This window comes from Lissotriton vulgaris, chromosome 4_1, assembly GCF_964263255.1.
Source record: "Lissotriton vulgaris chromosome 4_1, aLisVul1.2, whole genome shotgun sequence".
In the NCBI taxonomy this organism is placed as follows: Eukaryota; Metazoa; Chordata; class Amphibia; order Caudata; family Salamandridae; genus Lissotriton; species Lissotriton vulgaris.
This window is the reverse complement of record NC_141691.1, coordinates 2,133,462,318-2,133,481,128: the sequence shown is the minus strand read 5'-3', so window position 1 is coordinate 2,133,481,128 and position 18,811 is coordinate 2,133,462,318. Positions and strand designations below refer to the sequence as shown.

At 46.0% G+C, this 18,811-nt stretch overlaps 1 protein-coding gene across 1 annotated transcript in view; it reads left to right on the top strand.

Moving 5' to 3' along the window:
• Positions 1-18,811, top strand: part of LOC147725217 (extracellular calcium-sensing receptor-like) — a 54,174-nt gene that overhangs the window by 18,220 nt on the left and 17,143 nt on the right. The window contains exon 2 of the mRNA XM_086918206.1: positions 8,658-8,949. Within this exon, the coding sequence (XP_086774332.1) occupies positions 8,658-8,949 (292 nt within the window). The remainder of the gene's footprint in view (positions 1-8,657; positions 8,950-18,811) is intronic.

Genomic DNA, 18,811 nt, shown 5'->3' with positions numbered 1-18,811 from the left:
TCATTCGATATTACCAGGAAGGATGCAAGGCAAGTTTCAGGTGATAAATCTGTCTCTAAACACTTATTAATTTCTAGGGAACATTTTTCAACCACTGTTTTAATTATCTGTGCCTCGTTTATCATGGCCCATTTTAAAGTATATCCATTAGTTTTGCCAATTGCCAAGTCAGCATCTAGGCTATTACATTCTCTATTGTTGATTAATATTGGGGCAGTAGGTAGAAAAATAGACTGGCATAATGGAAAGTGGTCACTCAACGCTATATCAGGAACATTAAAGGAGTGGATTCTGTTCCTGCAGTTATTAGAAATAGTGATAAAGTCTATAGTTGTAGAACAACCTCTACCATTAAATGTTGGAACTACTATCGGAGCGGAAATGCACATTTCATTAACGAACCCTAAGTCAAAATTGGCTAACAAAGAATTAAATTGATCCCCTAGAAAATGATGCTTAAAATGAAAATGTCCCTGGCCTTCATCCCATGCTAGGCCACACCTGTTATCCTTAGTTAATTCGCACAAATTACAGTTAAAATCTCCTAACATGATTACCATCAATTTCTGTTTAAAAATGTTTCCTTGCTTAAGTAAAACCTTGGTCAATTTCCTCAAAGACACTCGTAACATCGTCAACAGGAATGTTATTATATATATTAACAACAACAATCGGAGTATCACAACCCAGATCAAGAACCAAAATTTGAAAGTAAATGTCTTTAACAGGTTCGATGATTTTCCCACACTTTAGTTTGTTAGATAAACAAATACTCAGACCACCCTTAGGTCTCCCATGGGGGACGGCTACAGCTGGGGTACAAAATGTTCTATAGCCGTTCAAGTGCACTGGTTCCAGGGTCCATGTTTCTTGAAAACAAAGCAGGTCTTGCCATTCAACGAAGTCCCTCCAGATAGGAAGATCAATTTTAGATCTGATACCAGCTATGTTCCATGATGACATTTTGAGAACCGGTGGATCTTTCGAAGGTGTAGACAAGGCTGCTGGGGACAGAGGGATAGGGCTAGCATGTAAAGGGGGGGCTAGCTGGTTGTCCCCCCAACCCATGTGCTCTTCTGTCGCCAGACCTCCCCCCGGGCTCCCCATCTTTACACATAGTTGCCACTGATAATGGTGTATTCTCCCCAAGTACAGCTATTTTTACCCTCGTGCAGAGTTCACAGTAAGAATCTTTATCTGTGCCTTGGACAGTGGGGTTAATAGTAGTTAACCTCAGTCAGTCAATGTTTTCCAGACCGCTAAGAGTGTCAAAATAATTGAATGTAGGAATTCCATAGCTTCTAGCCCATGGCTCTTCCGAGTTCCTATTCGGGTAGCGGACGGGAGCAATGCGTCTATTTGGTCGAGGAGGAGGGTAAAAGTAGCCAAGGGGAAGAATATTGACAAGATGTGGGTCGTAAATCCCCGTGGCCGCTCTCTCCATCACAGTGTTAACCAATTGAGGGGATCGAAATGATAGGACCACACAATCACCCCTAAGTGTTTTCAGTTGAAGTGCCTATCCGTCTTGCTCGTCTAACCATTTTAAACTCTAAGAAAAGATGGCTTTTAAGTCCTACCCTGGATGACAAGAAGTAAAGGGATTTATTTCTCAAAGTTGCCCAATTTTCTTCTGTATTAGGTGAAAGTGGAGGTGCATTTGCCAAGACCACAGTATACGGTGTTGCTTCTAGTGGGAGATTTAAATTAAAGAGGTTCGGTGTTACTCCTTCCTCAAATTGATCTTCTGATGTTCTATGTTTGTGAGGTGGTATGAGCGAAGATGCATTCGGGGCTACAGAAGGTGAGTAATCGGGCCCCTTATCGTGGATAATATTATCTCCTCTTGAAGTACTGTGATCAGGTTGATCAGTAGATTTTGGATTGATATGTTTAGTTTTATCTAGCACTTTGGATGGGGCTGATGTTTTAACTGGAGCTACCACTTTAGGTGGAGCTGGCACTTTTGCAGAAGCTGGGGTGCCAGTTTTAGAACAAGTAGCACTAGGGTGAGGTAGGGGCTTAGTCTTGCTTGGAGACAGCTGTTTATCAAACTTACCCTCAATGTTGGTTAGCCTCAATTCTATATCTTTGACCTTTAGCGTAATCAGTTCCAGAAAAGATATTAAAAGAGTTTCCATTCTTTGCCAGAATGAGTCATCTATTACGTCCCTATTAACGACTAAGTGGGGGACAGTCATTGGTTGACCATTATCCTCACTTACACTACTCCCATTAGGATTTCCCGGGACTTTGCTCTCTTTAGATTTAGTGTTCTTTTTATGAGTTTTATTAGTTTTACTATATTGCCTTGCTCTAGCAGAGAGGTTTTGCTTGGATCAATCAATCAATCAATCAATCATAACATTTGTATAGCGCACTACTCACCCGGCAGGGTCTCAAGGCGCTTGGGGGAAAGGGTCCGCTATTGCTCGAACAGCCAGGTCTTGAGTTGTCTCCTGAAGGCGAGATGTAAATGTAAATGTAAATGTAAATGTAAATGTAAATGTAAATGTATGTAAATGTAAATGTATAGGCATTTATATAGCGCACTACTTACCCGGAGGGTCCCAAGGCGCTTCGACCGCTGCGAAACCCTTCCTAGCTTCCCTTAATGGGTATCTCCAGGGTGAGACCAGGCATCCCCGGCGGTCTGGTGGGGCCGTTAGTGAAGATGAGGCAAGCTAATGCCCAGAGTTGCCGAGTGTGATCGCTGATCAGAGTGGGCACCGAGGCGAGAGAATTATCGAGTCCGCTGACCCTGGTCCAGAAACCTGCCGCGCCGGGAATCGAACCCTGGTCCCGGGCCGTCCTCTGCTCTCGGGTCTGCCGCCTCTAACCAGTGAGCCACACTACTTCACTCCTATGGTCCTGGGTCAGCTGGAGGTGGATGGGGAGGGAGTTCCATGTCTTGGCCGCCAGGTAGGAGAAGGATCTACCTCCGGCGGTGGCTCTTCGGATGCGCGGTACAGCGGCGAGGGCGAGGCTTGTAGAGCTTAGCTGGCGGGTGGGCGTGTAGAAGGTCAGGCAGTCGTTGAGGTACTTGGGGCCCAGGTCGTGGAGAGACTTGTGTGCGTGGTTGAGGAGCCGGAACGTGATCCTCTTGCTGACGGGAAGCCAGTGCAGGTCCCGCAGGTGGCCGGAGATGTGGCTGCGTCGGGGGATGTCCAGGATGAATCGGGCGGAGGCGTTCTGGATGCATTGGAGTCTTTTCTGTAGCTTGGCTGTGGTTCCGGCGTAGAGTGTGTTTCCGTAGTCTAGTCGGCTGGTGACGAGTGCCTGGGTGACCGTCTTCCTCCATCGGAAGATCTTGCAGAGCATGCGTAGGGTGTTGAAGCATGATGAGGAGACGGCGTTGACTTGTCTGGTCATCGAGAGGGAGGAGTCCAGGATGAAGCCCAGGTTGCGTGCATGGTCTGTTGGCTTGGGAGTGGTGCCCAGGGCGGGGGGCCACCAGGAGTCGTCCCAGGCGGAGGGCGATGGTCCCAGGATGAGGACTTCCGTCTTGTCTGAGTTCAGTTCCAGGCGGCTGTTCTTCATCCACTCAGCGACGTCTTTCATCCCTTCGTGTAGGCTAGTTCTGGCGTTGGCGGGGTCTCTGGTGAGGGAGAGGATCAGTTGGGTGCCGTCGGCGTAGGAGGTGATGTTGAGGCTGTGTTGGCGTGCGATGGCTGCAAGAGGTCTCATGTAGACGTTGAAGAGGGTGGGGCTGAGTGATGATCCTTGCGGTACGCCGCAGATGACTTTGGTGGCTTCAGATCGAAACGGGGGAGGCGGACTCTCTGTGTTCTTCCGGCTAGGAACAAGATGATCCACTCCAGTGCCTTTTCTTGGATACCGATGTTGCTGAGGCGTTAAACTAGGGTGCGCTGGCAGACAGTGTCGAACGCTGCAGAGAGGTCTAGGAGGCTGAGGGCCGCTGTTTCCCTGTTGTCGACCAGGGTTCTGATGTCGTCGGTGGCTGCGATGAGGGCGGCCTCGGTGCTGTGGTTGGCTCGGAAACCGTACTGCGAGGGGTCGAGGGATCCGTTTGTCTCGAGAAAGGCGGCAAGCTGTCTGTTGACGGTCTTCTCGATGACTTTGGCAGGATAAGGGAGGAGCGAGATGGGGCAGAAGTTTTGAGGTCGGTGGGGTCCGCTGTAGGTTTCTTCAGTAGGGCGCTGAGCTCGGCATGCTTCCAGCTCTCTGGGAAGGTGGCGGTGTTGAAGGAGGTGTTGATGATGTTCCGGAGTTGGGGTGCGATGGTGGAGTCGGCCTTGTTGAAGATGTGGTGGGGGCAGGGGTCGGTTGGAGATCCGGAGTGGATGGTGTTCATCGTGCGGGCTGTGTCTTCGGTGGATCTGGCCTTCTGTCCTCTAGTTCTTACACAGGGACTGTCACTAATATTTAGGATAGAAGTTGGGCTCCCTAGAGTATCGTGTCCCTCGTTTTCTGATTACAGGGACGTAAAGAGGGAGTTACAGATAATCGTGAAGTTGAGGGCAGTAGGACATTTACATCCTTTGAATCCCTAAGAGACCTATCATTCATTGGTGTTATGCTATTTCTTCTGGGTAAAGCAACAAATGAGGGGGCTAGCAAGGATTCCTGGGAGTTGGTGGTTAACATAGACATGTTTGGGTTAGGTAAAAGGGGAGGGAGGCCAGGTGGCAAAGAGAGACGTCTTTCTGTGCTTTCAATAGCAGAGGCGACCACCCCAATTGTCTGCTGCAGCATTCGATCGATTGCTGTAAGTGTGGGTAAGGGGGGGTTGACAGTAGCTTTAGACTTTCCAATGGTATGGGTAGGAGTATTTTTCCCCATGTTTTTTAGTAGTTGATCTAGGTTTATGTAAAAGGATAATACAATAATCAAAATATGACTAAAACCTTACACTAAGAAGGAACGTGTTACTACAGTGATTGCATCGAGAAAAGTATAAGAATAAAGATAATACGGCATTAACAGGAAAGGTTAAAAACAACAATAGTTACTTCTATATGAGCCGCGGAGTGAAGCAAATGGGATTGTAGGTCGAAGGGGGTGGCCCAGCCCAGCCTCGGCCAGCCCCGGACGGCCACAGACGGCCCGCCCTTTGCCCAGGCTTAGCCCCGGGTGCTCCCGCGACGCGGGGGTGAGAGGTCTTTTAATGCACCTCCGAGGGCTCTAATGACGGCGTCAGAGTGCGCCACCGCAGGTGGTGTAGGGATAGCGAGTCCTCCGACGGCGGACGCTAAGATGAAAGTAGCTGCGGCGGGAGGACTCGCAGTGCAGGGCGTTGACGGGCAAAAGCAGATCCTGAAGTCTGGTCCCAGCAACAAATGCGGAAATCAAAGCCCGCCGCAATGTCAAAGGTGGTAGGACTGGCAGTTCCAATGGATGCCTGATGGCACCTACTATGTGTTCTGGGAAAAATATGCTGACCAAAACATGCTAAATGTGGCTGATGCTAGCAGATGTAGTGTTGCCATACGAAATATTGTTAGAGCATGGGTAAAATCACGGCCACCAACAGTGAGGGAGTGGGAAAAAGACCTTGATTGGTGCTGTACACCTACCACAACCAAGGCAGTCCACGAAAGTGGGGAAAATTGTGGGGAGTGTGGGTTACAAACAGAGGACTGTAACTAAGGGTCTATATCAAGCTGCAGAATAAGCAGGGGTTGAGAATATCGGGGTGAATGCAATGAAAGGTGGGCTGTCAGCAGATCTACAATTGGGGTGCACAAATGCAGAAGGCACCTCCACGGGAAATATCACATGGAAGAATAAATTGATCGGTGTTTGTGTTATTGTAGTAATGATAAATGCAAAATTAAAGTAAACAAGTGTCACAAGAGTCTCTGCACGGATGTATGACGTTACAACGCATACTTTTACCACGCATGCCTTTACAACGCGGTATTTACAACGAAAACCTTTACAACGCATAGTGCTTTGGGGTGCTGGATAGTGAAAAGTTTAATTTACTATTCCAACTCCAGTCCCCGTGGACACTAGGGAAGGTGTTGGATAGTAAATTAAACGTATTCCCTATCCTAGAGCGCCCCCCAGCGCAATGCGTTTTAATGGTTTTCGTTGTAAATACTGCGTTGTAAAGGCACTGCATTGTAAAAGTTGCGTAGTAAAGGATGTTTCCCTCTCTGCACACTATACCCTTTATACTACAGTGGCTCATGCTCACCACACCGGTTTTTCCAACATTCTGTTTTTGGCACACTATGCGCCATTGGCATAGATGAGTTTTGAGAAATGGGGATTGGACCAGGACCACCGGAACGAAAGGACAATACCATCTTGACCTACATGGTTGGACCATGCCTGTGTCTAACCATAGAGGGCAACATAGAGACAGGTAACACAGGTGACACCCAAACATCGCTGGCATCTTTGGTGCTGCAGCCTTCTTCCACCTTTCCCTCTTAGTTGCTGGGGCTTCATGGTGTAACTCCCTCAAGTCTTTTAAGGTTTTCCGCAAGTGGTGGATTGTGTTAGGTTGCGCTGCTCACATAGATTTTAAGCACTTGGGGCCTCATTTATGAGGCTATGCATCACTTTTACGCCGCTGGTGTGTCACTTTTTGTGACGCACCAGTAGCGTAAAAAATGAGCCTTGTTGTGCCATGTTTACAAAGTGACGCATCTAGGTAGATGCGTCACTTTGTAAACCCATGCGCCACATTATACCTGCACCAGGTATAATGTATGCAAGGGGGGTGTATTGACGCAAGAAAGGGTCGTAGAAGTGACGCAGCAAAATCTATGTGATTTCACTGGCCCACTTCGAGGACACAAATGCGTCAATTTCTTACACCTGCCTCACAGCAGGCGTAAGACGGACGCATGCCCTTTCACATGGGGCTTGCCCCATGTGAAAGGATACATTGCTGGAGTTGGGTCACTTTTGAGACACACTGCAGCAATGCGTCACTTTTGCTTCATACAGATACGTCAGAAATACTGATGTATCTGTAAATCCCTGCACAATGATGCATCATACTGTAAATATGACACATCATTGGTGTCGCAAGGAGGGCGCAGTGAAAAGTGACGCATCGCTGTTTTCACGCTGTGATGCGTCACTTTTCATAAATGAGGCCCATGGAGTTTTTCCTGCACTCTAAAATCAGCACAAACAGCACTCTGCGTCACTGCTTCTTTCAGCCGCTCGAGTAGACATTCCACCTGAGAGGCAGCTTCCTTGTTGTGAGTTGCAGATTTATCAACGCGAGCAGTCGCGACCTGCCGCAACTGCCCGCATTGAGAAATCTCACCGAAAAGAGGTCCAGTGAATAAACTCAGCTCCGCATCACTTCACAGAGATTTGCGGCCTCCTCACAGAGCGCAAAGTGGATAAAACTCTGCAAACTCTGCCAGCGCATGGAATTCTTCACCCACCCCTTGTTTTGTATAGTGTTTGGTAAGTTCTCTAGTTCCCTTTCGCTTCTGTCAAACCACATTCCATTGTGTTCTACTTTTAGCTCCTGTGACAGTTGAGCCGACTCTGCTTGAGGTTTTGATGTGGCTTGAGGTTGTGCACGTTCGTTCCAATATACGTATCTTCAAGCTGTACCAGTTTCATAGTTTTATCAAACAGATAATACATTATATTTTTCACTACTTTTGCATGGCAGAGTTCAGAACCTGCAATTCTGATCTTTTTTTTTTATTAGGAGGGCCCCTTGACTTGAGTGTTTCATTCTTAGCCACTTTTCCAGGCACACAGCAACACAGGACTAATGTCTAATTTTATTCCCTCATTCTCCATATACTTATTTTATGCATCTGAAATTCAGAATTGCAAATGAAAACGTTAGGTTTAGCATTAATCACTTACAATATGGTGAGCATTTACTGTAAGGGCCTCAGTATCTTGGAAGTGGTCAATACTCTTCCCTTCATCACGTGTCTTGTTTCTGTAATTCCTTCTCTATGGACCTCACAGTGGTAGGCGTCCTACTTCAGGGCCATGAAGCACTACATACATGCTACATAGGGAGCAGAAACGTACTCCCCAAACCCATAAAGCGCCTTAGGAACCCCGAGATGATTAAAATGTATGTATAAATGCAAGTACTATTCAATGGCTTATACAATGCTTTTTATTTCTTCTTACGGTGCTCATTACCCCACAGTGTTAAAACATTCTGCTGTGGCACGTGTCTGTATGTTCTGACGTCTCTGTAGTCCATTCGGCTGGTGGTGACGGCCTGTGTCACAGTGCATCTCGTGTCATTGGGTAGCCACTTGAAGATCTTGCATAGCATGTGCAGAGTGAGGAAGCAGCTGGAGGAGACGGCGTGTTGTAAATGATGATTCCAGCATAGTTGGAGGGAGGGGGTGTGGGGCCCAGGTCTGATGGCCACCAGGATTTGCTCCATGTGTTGCTGGTGTTGCCAAAGATCAGTACTTCCGTCTTGTCATTGTTCAGCTGCAGGCAGTTGTTCTTTATCCCGTCTGCAACGTTTGTCATGCATCTGTGGAAGTTGGTTCTGGTGGTGGTATTATTCAGCCTGCTGCAGCATGGTTCAGTGTGCTGTGAGGTGGCTGAAATGATGTTCTTTGTCACCATCCTACCCACAAACTTTAAAGAAGGACATGAAATAACAGAGATAAATGTGTTTGTCGTACTGGTGCATTTATCTAGTGATGCTAAGTTTCTGACTGTGTCACTTTCAGACCTGCATTCCGCTTTCTTCGGCACGCCATGGCTCTAATCTTTGCCGTAGAAGAGATCAACAGAAACCCTGAACTCTTACCAAACCTCACACTGGGCTACCAGATTTACGACTCTTGCACCAGTGAGATGAAAGCACTTCACAGCGCTATAAATTTATTATCAGCTAAAACAGAAGCAGTTCCAAACTATGGCTGTCAGAAGAAGGACATACTGTGTGGGTTCATCGGAGACTTCTCTTCAGCCACATCCTTACCAATGGCTGAACTTTTGGGGATCTACAAGTATCCACAGGTAGGAGGTGCTCATGACTTTTGTAAGTTTTGTATTGACAGGAGTTTTCAACTAAACAGATGGAATTTTCCAGCATCATAAGAGACATGAAGTGACAGACTACATATGCATAGTTTTAAGAAAATAATTTGAAAATATTTATTTTTGTTATTAAGAGGTTATATAAAAAATATGGTAATATTTTTGTGTTTCCTAATTGATTTAGTACATAATTTATTGTGTTAATTGTTTTTAAGAATTTGGATATTAACTGAAGGCTAGAGGGTTCGACACTCAACATAGTGTGACTCTGAGCAAATCACATTCAAGATGGCCGGCGGATCTAGTCTGCCCACCACCCTAGTGGTGCCTGGGACCACCCGTTTGTATGGCGGCAGTCCCACATGTAGCATTAGGATGCGACTGCCACCGTGTCAGTCGCATCTTGCATCTTTACCATTGCGGCAGGAGCTGCTGGCTGCAGCACTCACCTCAATGTTAAAAATTTATGTAGTGCCTTTCTTTGTACTACATGGCAGACACCACATGGTACCTGCCACTTAGTGCAGGGAAATACAGGGGGTACTATGGGTGCCCCCCAGCGCTCAAGGAATGGTTTCCCGCCTGCACACATTCTGGTAAAGTGTGTCTACCAATTTGTTACAAAATTAATATGTTTATTAAAACAATGCGTTCAGCTGTGAGCTTATGGGCTTGCCTAAATGTCCTGTGATCAAATGTGCAAGAGAGTGTTAGAGAGCAAGTCACTTATGGTTGATATATAATACAGTTTCAAAACACTTTCAAAACATAAGAAATTTGCTGAATAAATTTAAATCAGTACCCAATGTATTATAATCACATTGATGAAAACTTTAGACATCACAATTGTACTTTACAAAGTCCAATATCACCATGTTCAGTACAAACAGAAAACAGAGCTCCTTGTTTAACTATTCTTGAAATAGGACCCAATGCATTTTGGGTTTCTAAGAACCCTTCTTCATGGGTAAACTTTCACGATAACATGATATGAAGGAAACCACCAACAGAACAGTCAAAAAAAATAGACGAGGAAAAGAAAAACTAATTTCTGATGTTTTGAAAGTGTTTTGAAACTGTATTATATATAACCATAAGCGACTTAGGGCCAGATGTAGGATGCCTAATATCTGTCGGTAACGGCCGAAATTAGAATTTCGGCCGTTACCGACCGGTATTAGGCTTTTCAGATGTAGGGGTCTAATTTAAGGATTCAGTAATTTACCGAATTGGTAATTTAAGGAATCGGAAAATCACTGAATTCTTAAATACCGAATCGGTAAATTACCAAATCCTTAATGTAGGAAGCACTCAAGTGAGTGCTTTTCACTTGTAAGGATTTGTTATTTACCACCAACTCCAAGTTGGTGGTAATTATCGAAAACCCTAAAAAAAGCAATTTTGTGCTTTTTTCAACTGTGCCATGTGGCAGACATACATTCCCTTAGGGAATGTATGTGTGCCACATGTGCACCCATGCACTATACCGGGGTGCAACAGGGTGTCAATGCGACACCCTGCCACCCTTGTAAGTCTACCCCCTTTTATCGATTCGGTATTTACCGAATCGATAATTATCATTCATTCCTATGGGCCTCCAGGCCCATAGGAATGAATGGGGGAATATCGAATCGGTATTTACCAAATGTTACTGATTCTGTAAAATGTACCGAATCATTAGCTACATATCATTTACCGATTCTAAAATACAGAATCTGTAAAATTCGGTATTTTAGAATCAGTAAATGATACTTACCTACATCTGGCCTATACTCTCTAACAGAAACCTTAGGGACCATCGCAGTGCGCTGTGAGTTAGGAACGGAGATTTCCACTTCCCCTCTCTTACCACCCCAGCGCACCACCACCTCCCCCAACACGAAGGTGGCCTATAACGGGCCCCCGAAACCAATCGCCACCAGCCTTTCCATGGCAGCTCCACTGCCATTGAAAGGCTGGTTGAAGCCAGCATCGTAATTTGACTTGTGGTGCCTGCTAGGTACCGGCACCATTTTACAGATGCAGACTGCTCTGCCTGGCAATCGGAATGATTGCCTGTGGCGGATCCTTGGTAGGTGGTCTTTGCTTCGCCACTGTTGCGGTCCGATTCCCCCGCCATCCTATTTTGGCCGCCAGGGACTCATTGTCTGATGGGGGAGGGCCAGCCACCGCACAGTTGGTGGTGGCGGGCCTTCCGCCATCGTAATCGCCCCCTTAATATGCCCGCGCCTAAAAAACAATAATGTATCCATCTGTGACCCAACTGGTGCTCATGTAAAGGCCTATGATACCTTCTGGTCGAGTTCGCACTATATAAAATTCAAAAGTAATATATTCATACCTTATCAATTTAATTTTGCTATTTTTTAAACAATGTGTGTTGCTATTTTATTCTGTGTTTTTAAATAAATATCTTTTCGAGGTTGTTGGAATTTTAGGTTAATATGGTGGGAAAAGTTTGAAAACTATTTTTGTTTTGTTCCCCATTATATTTTAGTTTATTTTATGTATAATTTTAAATGTCAATTGCCTGTTTTTACTTTTTCATAATTTTCTACAGACACATATTTAATGGCTAATTATTCTATATAGATTTAATTGACTTGTTATTCATTTAGGCTATGGAAATTATACTCTGAGAGTTCTAAGGTTTAACACGGCTGAGAATGGTAAATCAGACCCACTCTAAAGTCCAGAGCTTTCCTTACTGTTGTTCAAGCTGTGTGCTAATTGTAAATTCAATGCTTCCAATACTTACCCTATTTTTGGTTAGGTTGTTTTGAGACTAGTAAATTGGATTCTGCCATGTAATGTATTTAACTGTCTCTTTAAACATTTTTCAAATGATAAGAGCCTCTTGACTTGATTGATGAGCTCTCAAGGGTATCAAACCGAAGCGGAATCGATGATAATGGGGAAGTGAAGGCAAATGTTGTTGTGTAACTGTCAGATATGCAAAAAGTGAATAAATCTCCTCGTTGCAACGGTGCTTCAGCCCTAATAGCACCACGGCCTCCTTTGTTAAATTGCTGATAGATCACTCTATGATGCATACTTTGCAAATGATATCATCCCAGATACAGGGAGAGGCTCATTCCTGGTCAGGGTCAAGTAGATCACCTCAGCACTTTTGTCTCATTGCATTATTGGATATTGAAATCAAAATAGAGCAACGTGACTTTTAAAAGAGTCGAACAAGTGGGCTACTGAGCAAAAACAAAATCCTTTTTCTCAACTAGGATTTGTTAAATGATGCAGTACTGAGGACAATCTCCATGAGCTGTGAACTCTAGTAGAGAACAACTTGGCAATTAAAGAGTGCTTGCAGTAATTTATGTGGCCTTTATTGATTTTACTACAACATTTGACAATGTCAATAGGGGTGTTCTCTGGGTAACTTGCGATGAATTGGGCATTCAGCCACACTTATTGAGGGAAATCATTGATCTCTATTCAAGCACCTGGGGAAAGATAAGACTTACATCCAAATGGGTCACCTCAGAGAGCACGTTTATGAATAAGGGCTTCGTTAGACTTGGGGGTCTCTAGTTGGCAGAGGAGTCCAAATAAGGACCTTTGCATCTAGTCAAGGTAAGGGGAATACACTGCTAAAATAACCCCTGCTCACCTCTTGTTAGCTTGGCAAGCACAGTCAGGCTTATCTTAGAGGCAGTGTTTAAAGTATTTGCACAAAACCAACAGTACACTACAAAAGGACACAACACCAGTTTAGAAAAATATCCAATATTTTTATGTAGTTAAGACAAGACCGGAAACGATAAAAGTACACAATACAGTACTTAGAAATCAAAATACCCTTGAAAAAGAGTTCCTTGAAGTTGATAGCTCCCTCTGGGCTATCACAGCATTGTGAACAAACAAACCCAAACAAAATAGTACCTTTTTAAATGCAGGGTGTCAGTGACCTCCCGTTGAGCTTCCAAAAGCACAGCATCCACAGGCATCGGTTTCAGAGTTGGGTGCAGGAGTCGTCAGGCCCTTAAAGTGTTGCAGATCGATCTCCTCTCGGTAGAAGTCACGAGTGCTGTCGTCGGTAGGCATAGGGTGCTGGGGTGGGAAGTGTAGCCGTGCAGGGCCCACAGGTCTTGGTGCAAGTAGCAACTCAGTGGCAGCGTCAGATGGCGTCGTCGTTGAGACCAGGGTCACAGTGGGAAGTGGTGCGGTGCTTGTCGCGGTGCTGGCAGGTCACGGTATGAGCAGCGGCATTGCTGAAGCGCTGTTGTTGTCTGACGAACTGGAGTCAATGGTGCTGGCATCGGTAGGCCAAGGCTGCGGTGCGGGATCAGGGCGGTGCGTTCTGCAACCATACAAACTATGCCATCAAACCACGGTGCAAGCAGCGGCGTCGATTTAGGCAAGGAGTATCTTCATCGTAAAGCAAGGTGATGTGGGGTGTGGTGCCCACAGGTTGCAGTGCAAGTAGCGGCTCGGGCGTCAGTGATATCATGGGTCATGGATTCGCGGCAGTGGCTTCTGTTCCCAGTGCTGTGGTCAGAAGAACTTGCTGTTCCTGGGACGTCTTGAACAGGGGTAAAGCTCTACCTCAAGCCCTTGGAGAAATTCACAAGAATAGATTGCAGAAAGTCCAGGCAAGTCCTTTCACTGCTCAAGACAGAAGCAGCCACTGTGGGCAAACACAGCAAAGCACTCAGCAAAGTGGTAGTTCCTCATCACAGCTTCTCCAACTCTTCTTCTTGGTAGTCTTCTTGGTACAAAAGAGTTCTAAAGTCCTGAGGGCTGGGCCCCAATATGTATACCACCAAATTCTTTGTTCTCTGAAGTCAGAGAGTGTCTGCAGCGCTAGAGGTGGAGAGTGGTGTGTTCCCTTTTTTCTCCTGAGGAGGCTATTTGGAGATTGTTTACCCGTTTGAGTGCCTGGAGTGGGAGAGGCACTCCTTTTTGCCGCCAGAACCGAACTATTGCCATATTTGGGGGACTGCATGTCCCAGGACTCTCTTGGCTGCCGCACACCTGGGCCGGACAACCGACATGCCCACAGCCTCAGGCGCCTACATAACACCTTGCAGCACCCGCTACCGCGGGTGCCGCAGCGCTAGAGGTGGAGAGTAGTGTGTTCCCTTTTTTCTCCTGAGGAGCCTATTTGGAGATTGTTTACCCGTTTGAGTGCCCTGAGTGGGAGAGGCGCTCCTGTTTTGCCCCCAGAACCGAACTATCGCCATCTTTGGGGACTGCATGTCTCAAGACTCTCTTGGCTGCCGCAAACCTGGGCCGGACAACCGACACGCCCACAGACTCAGGCGGCATTTAACCAACTCACCATTCGCGTGACGTGGGAGCGCGCGGGAGTTCGCCGGGAGAAGCATTGTGACTGCATTGTGACCAGAGCTCGTTCTGGTAATTATTTAAATTCCCATTTAGGGGCTACAAACGGGGAAATATAATTTTGCGATGACCGCTCTAGTGTCTAAGCAAAAGCCAGCCCCAAAACCTCCACTACCCAGCCTGACAGCAATAGATCGTATGCTCCAGAAAACTATTGGGTAGTGGCTAACGCTATAGAACACACAGAACGCCATCTCTCACTCCCCGTTGGGTCTCTTCCCCCCTTGCTACCTACCAATATATCCATGACAACTATTAATTCTCAGGATTCTCTACTGGCTCCATCTTTTGTTTCTCTCCCAGGGTTCCACCACGCCCTAACTACTCACACTAGTCCCCCCACCAGGGGCCTAGTATCTCCGGAGTTTTTGCTCCAACCAACCAGGATATCCCTGAGCCCTACTACCTTTTTAAACGAGTCAACACCTGACCCTTCCCCTCAGGCAGAGGACCTTATACCTAGTGGGCTCTGTGATAAACCTATAAGCCCATTTTCGGTCCCTACTTTTTCTCTAAGTATGAACAATGACAGCCCAAGGGTAACTACTAGAGGGCAAAAAGCTAGGCACATGTCAAAACATATTAACATGGAATCCATACCTACAAGGACCGTAAAGGGGAGCACGGGTGGCCAGAAACAAAGAGGCCTGCAGTGAAATTGAATACAACGAGAGGTAAAAACGCTATTAATAGCGTGTTAGTAACAGTATCCTCTCCTAGTAATGATGGTGGTCCTCAGGACGCAACCATCGATAACTCAGCTAGTTCTGCACCTTATGAAATCTCTAATGGCACCCCTATTGGAAAGGCTAAGGTGTATAGGAGTTAAAATAGATAATTTGGAGAAAGTATTGAATAGTGGCCCAACTACCACAGGGAAATCAATTAGTGTAGCGAGCACACTCCCATCTCTCCCATGGAGTCCATTTCTCTGCTACATAGGGTGAGTTCTGGTTCTCCCAATGATTGCTGTCCTCCCCAAATTCTCAAAGATGATTTCTTGGCCTGCCCTGATCCTCCGCTAGCATTGCTTAATAACTCCCTCGCTACCGGCATAGTCCCAGATTTCTATAAACAGGCGGTCGTGGTCCCTATACTGAAAAAAACTAATGTCGACCCCACGAACCTGAGTAATTTTAGGCCAATTTCCCTTCTTCCTTATTTAGGGAAAATACTGGAGACATATGTCACTCATTGTCTGAGTGCGTTCATTGAGAGATCGTCCTTTTTGGATGATAAGCAAGCTGGCTTTAGGCCAGCCCACTCAACCGAGGCGGTCATTGTGGCTGTGATGGACACATTGAGGAAAGGTGTCGACAAGAACATCTCCCAGGCACTTGTCCTGCTGGATTTGTCGGCAGCCTTTGACATGGTCGACAATGCGATATTGATCAACCGTGTCAACAATGCGGGCATTCAAGGCTTGGCCCTCAAGTGGGTTAGATCTTTTTTACATCAGCGGTCTCAAGCTGTGCACTTGTCCACCTTTTCTGCTTCTTACTCCCCCTTATCCTGCAGAGTCCCTCAGGGCTCTGCCTTGTCGCCGCTTTTATTTAATTTGTATCTGCAACCTCTCATAGCTTCCTTCCGTAATACCCCGGTTACCATCTTTAATTACGCCAATGATTTGCAGGTGATCTTCCCCATTGACTCTTCCCTTTCCTCTTGTGTCAATTTTCAATCCACCATGCTTGACATTTCGGAGTGGATGTATCACAGCCAGTTGACACTGAATCCCACCAAGACTGAGCTAGTGCTGATAGGCCGGCTGGCTAACCCCTGGAATACCAACTTTTGGCCCCCCTCTCTTGGGTCCCCGCCTAGCCCTGTCAATTCGGTAAAGAGCCTTGGTATAATTATATCCAGCGATCTGTCTATGAGGCCTCAAATTAATGCAGTCACGTCTTCCTGCTTTTTCCACCTTCGCAGGATTCGTTAAATCAGTAGGTTTCTCACTACGGATGCGCTTATTCTTGTTATCATGGCTCTTATCACGTCCCGTATTGACTATGCCAACATTCTTTAAGTTGGGATCCCTGGCTACCATCTTCACCGCCTGCAGCTGGTACAAAACTAGGCAGCTAGACTGGTTTTTCACCAGCCTAAACATCAACATGTCTCGCCGCTGCTTAGGAGCCTACATTGGCTCCCTGTGGCTAAGCGCCGCATGTTCAAACTTGGTTGTATGATCTTCAAGGCCCTGTCTGGTCAAGCTCCTGCCTTTATCTCTTCTAGCCTAAAGTGCTATGTGCCTCAGAGAGATCTCTGCTCCACTTCGTACAACCTTTTGGTTGTCCCTAAATTCAAACGGAAAAAGCACGGCGGGCTGTGTTTTTCTTTCTAGCTCCCAAGTTCTGGAATTCCCTCCCGATTTCCTTTCGACTCTGCTCTAGCTGTGACTGTTTCCGCAAAATGCTTTAAACTCTTCTCTTTTAACAAGCCTTCGAGTAACTCCTGCACCTGTTTCCCGTATTTGTTTAAGCGCCATGAAACCGTTGGGTGACCGTGTGCGGTACAAATGATTTTAACATAACATAGCATAACATAACATAACATAACACCAAGTCTACTGTCTTGCAACACCGCCCTACTGCACAAAAAACAGGTACAAACAGTATTACTCACTCATTACCTGATCGCAGACCTCTAACTAAACAAACAACGATCACTGCCGATACCGCGGGCAGGCCCTGGCAGAAAATCCCGAGGTTGGAAGAAAATAAGGAAAAGGAAAGTGTGGAGGGCACCTTAGGCCAGGCCTCGGATGATGTGGGACACACGAAAGTGAACCCTAGATTAGTAAAGGACCTTTCCCCGACCACCAACCCAAGGAGGTCTTTTACACGCATTGATCTACCCCCGCAATCACTGCCATATACAGTAGTACTAGTTGGTGTTCGGGAATTATGCCAAGGTAGACAAGAATTCTACCCTGAGTTAAGAAACAAAGCGCGGCCCACTGGCTGAATAGGAACAGGCCCCTACCCCCTGATTTACCTGGGCAGATATTATTCGCAAGGAGGTTAAGTTGGTTGGGTCACAGAAGAAAGGATCTCTCTTGGGATTGCAATGTCATTAACTTTGGGGATAGACGGGTGGTAGAACACATATGTAATTGGCATGCCTAGCTTAGCAAGAGCAGTATCCTTACCAGGGATTTGAGTTTCTTCTATCCCCAACTTCCCCCCTTACAAACTACTAAGCACTACAGGGGATTTGCAAATCCAGACCTTGTGGACGGGGTGGGGCTGAGATACAACATCACGACCTTTAACAATTTTGATAAGCTCTTCGACCTGGAACGGGTGGATTGACTTGATCCTAGGGGCTCGATTCAATCCACAATGGCCAACACACCTGTTCCTTCTCTACCCCTAGCTAATTCGGACTACGGTGGGCATTAAATGAAGAATTCCTTCCAAATACTACCCAGGCCAGCCACTACGAGGTTGACGTGGGAATAGATCCCGATCCTGTTACAAGTAGTGCCGACTCATCCCTGAACTTTTTATTTTGGAATGTTGCGGGCCTTTGCTTAAAGGTTGTGAACGGCATCTGGTTAGATTTCGTCCACAACTATAGTATCATAAGTTTACAGGAAACATGGGCAATATCTAAGCTACACATAGACGGCTACAGGACATTTTTTCTCCAGCGCTACCTACTCCTTCTGGTAGGGCAAAGGGTGGACTGGTTGCATACGTTTCCTACACTTTGCAGTTCACAAGTATAGTCCCTGTTAAAATGGATTCAAACTTCCAAATACTTACTCTTCATCAAAATAACACCAACGCCCTTGCAATTGTGAATTTTTACAACAACTTACGCGTGGATGATTTAGTAAACACAATAAAGGAAATAGGTCTCTGTCTCCACAAATTATCCAACAAGGTACGCAAAGAAATGACTATAATTTGGGGCGGGGATGTGGTAAATAAAGATTTACCGTATACGTAATTTCTATGCCGTATAAGTTCAATAAAATAGCTCAATCAAAAGGAGAGGCAGAGTCCGTGGAGTCTGAGTTTATATGGGTTTTATTCCATGTAATGGAATGGTTCGAACCATGGTATCATTTTCCATCACCACGAAGGTTCAGGAAGGGATAGACAATGCTTTATTAACAGTGTACAATATATATAGTCAATGCATACAATGGTGATGGATACAGAAGGCGTAACAGCTGAAAGAAACGAGATAAGAACACATGTACGTAATAGAAGGCGTGCACGAGGGCGTACACGGAGGTGTGTGCTAGAAACGTCACATGAAAGTGTCACAAGTGGGTGGATTCATAGAGGAATCCTGCAGTGTCAGCAGAAATATATGGCTGGATACGCGCGCAGGCAACATGACGTGTGATTGACGTGGAACTGGAGGGTGAAGGGGACTTGACATTTAGCTCGGAAAGGGGAGACAGAAGTCTGGCGTGTCAGAACAACCTAAACCCAATCATATCTGATATCTTGTGTTTGAG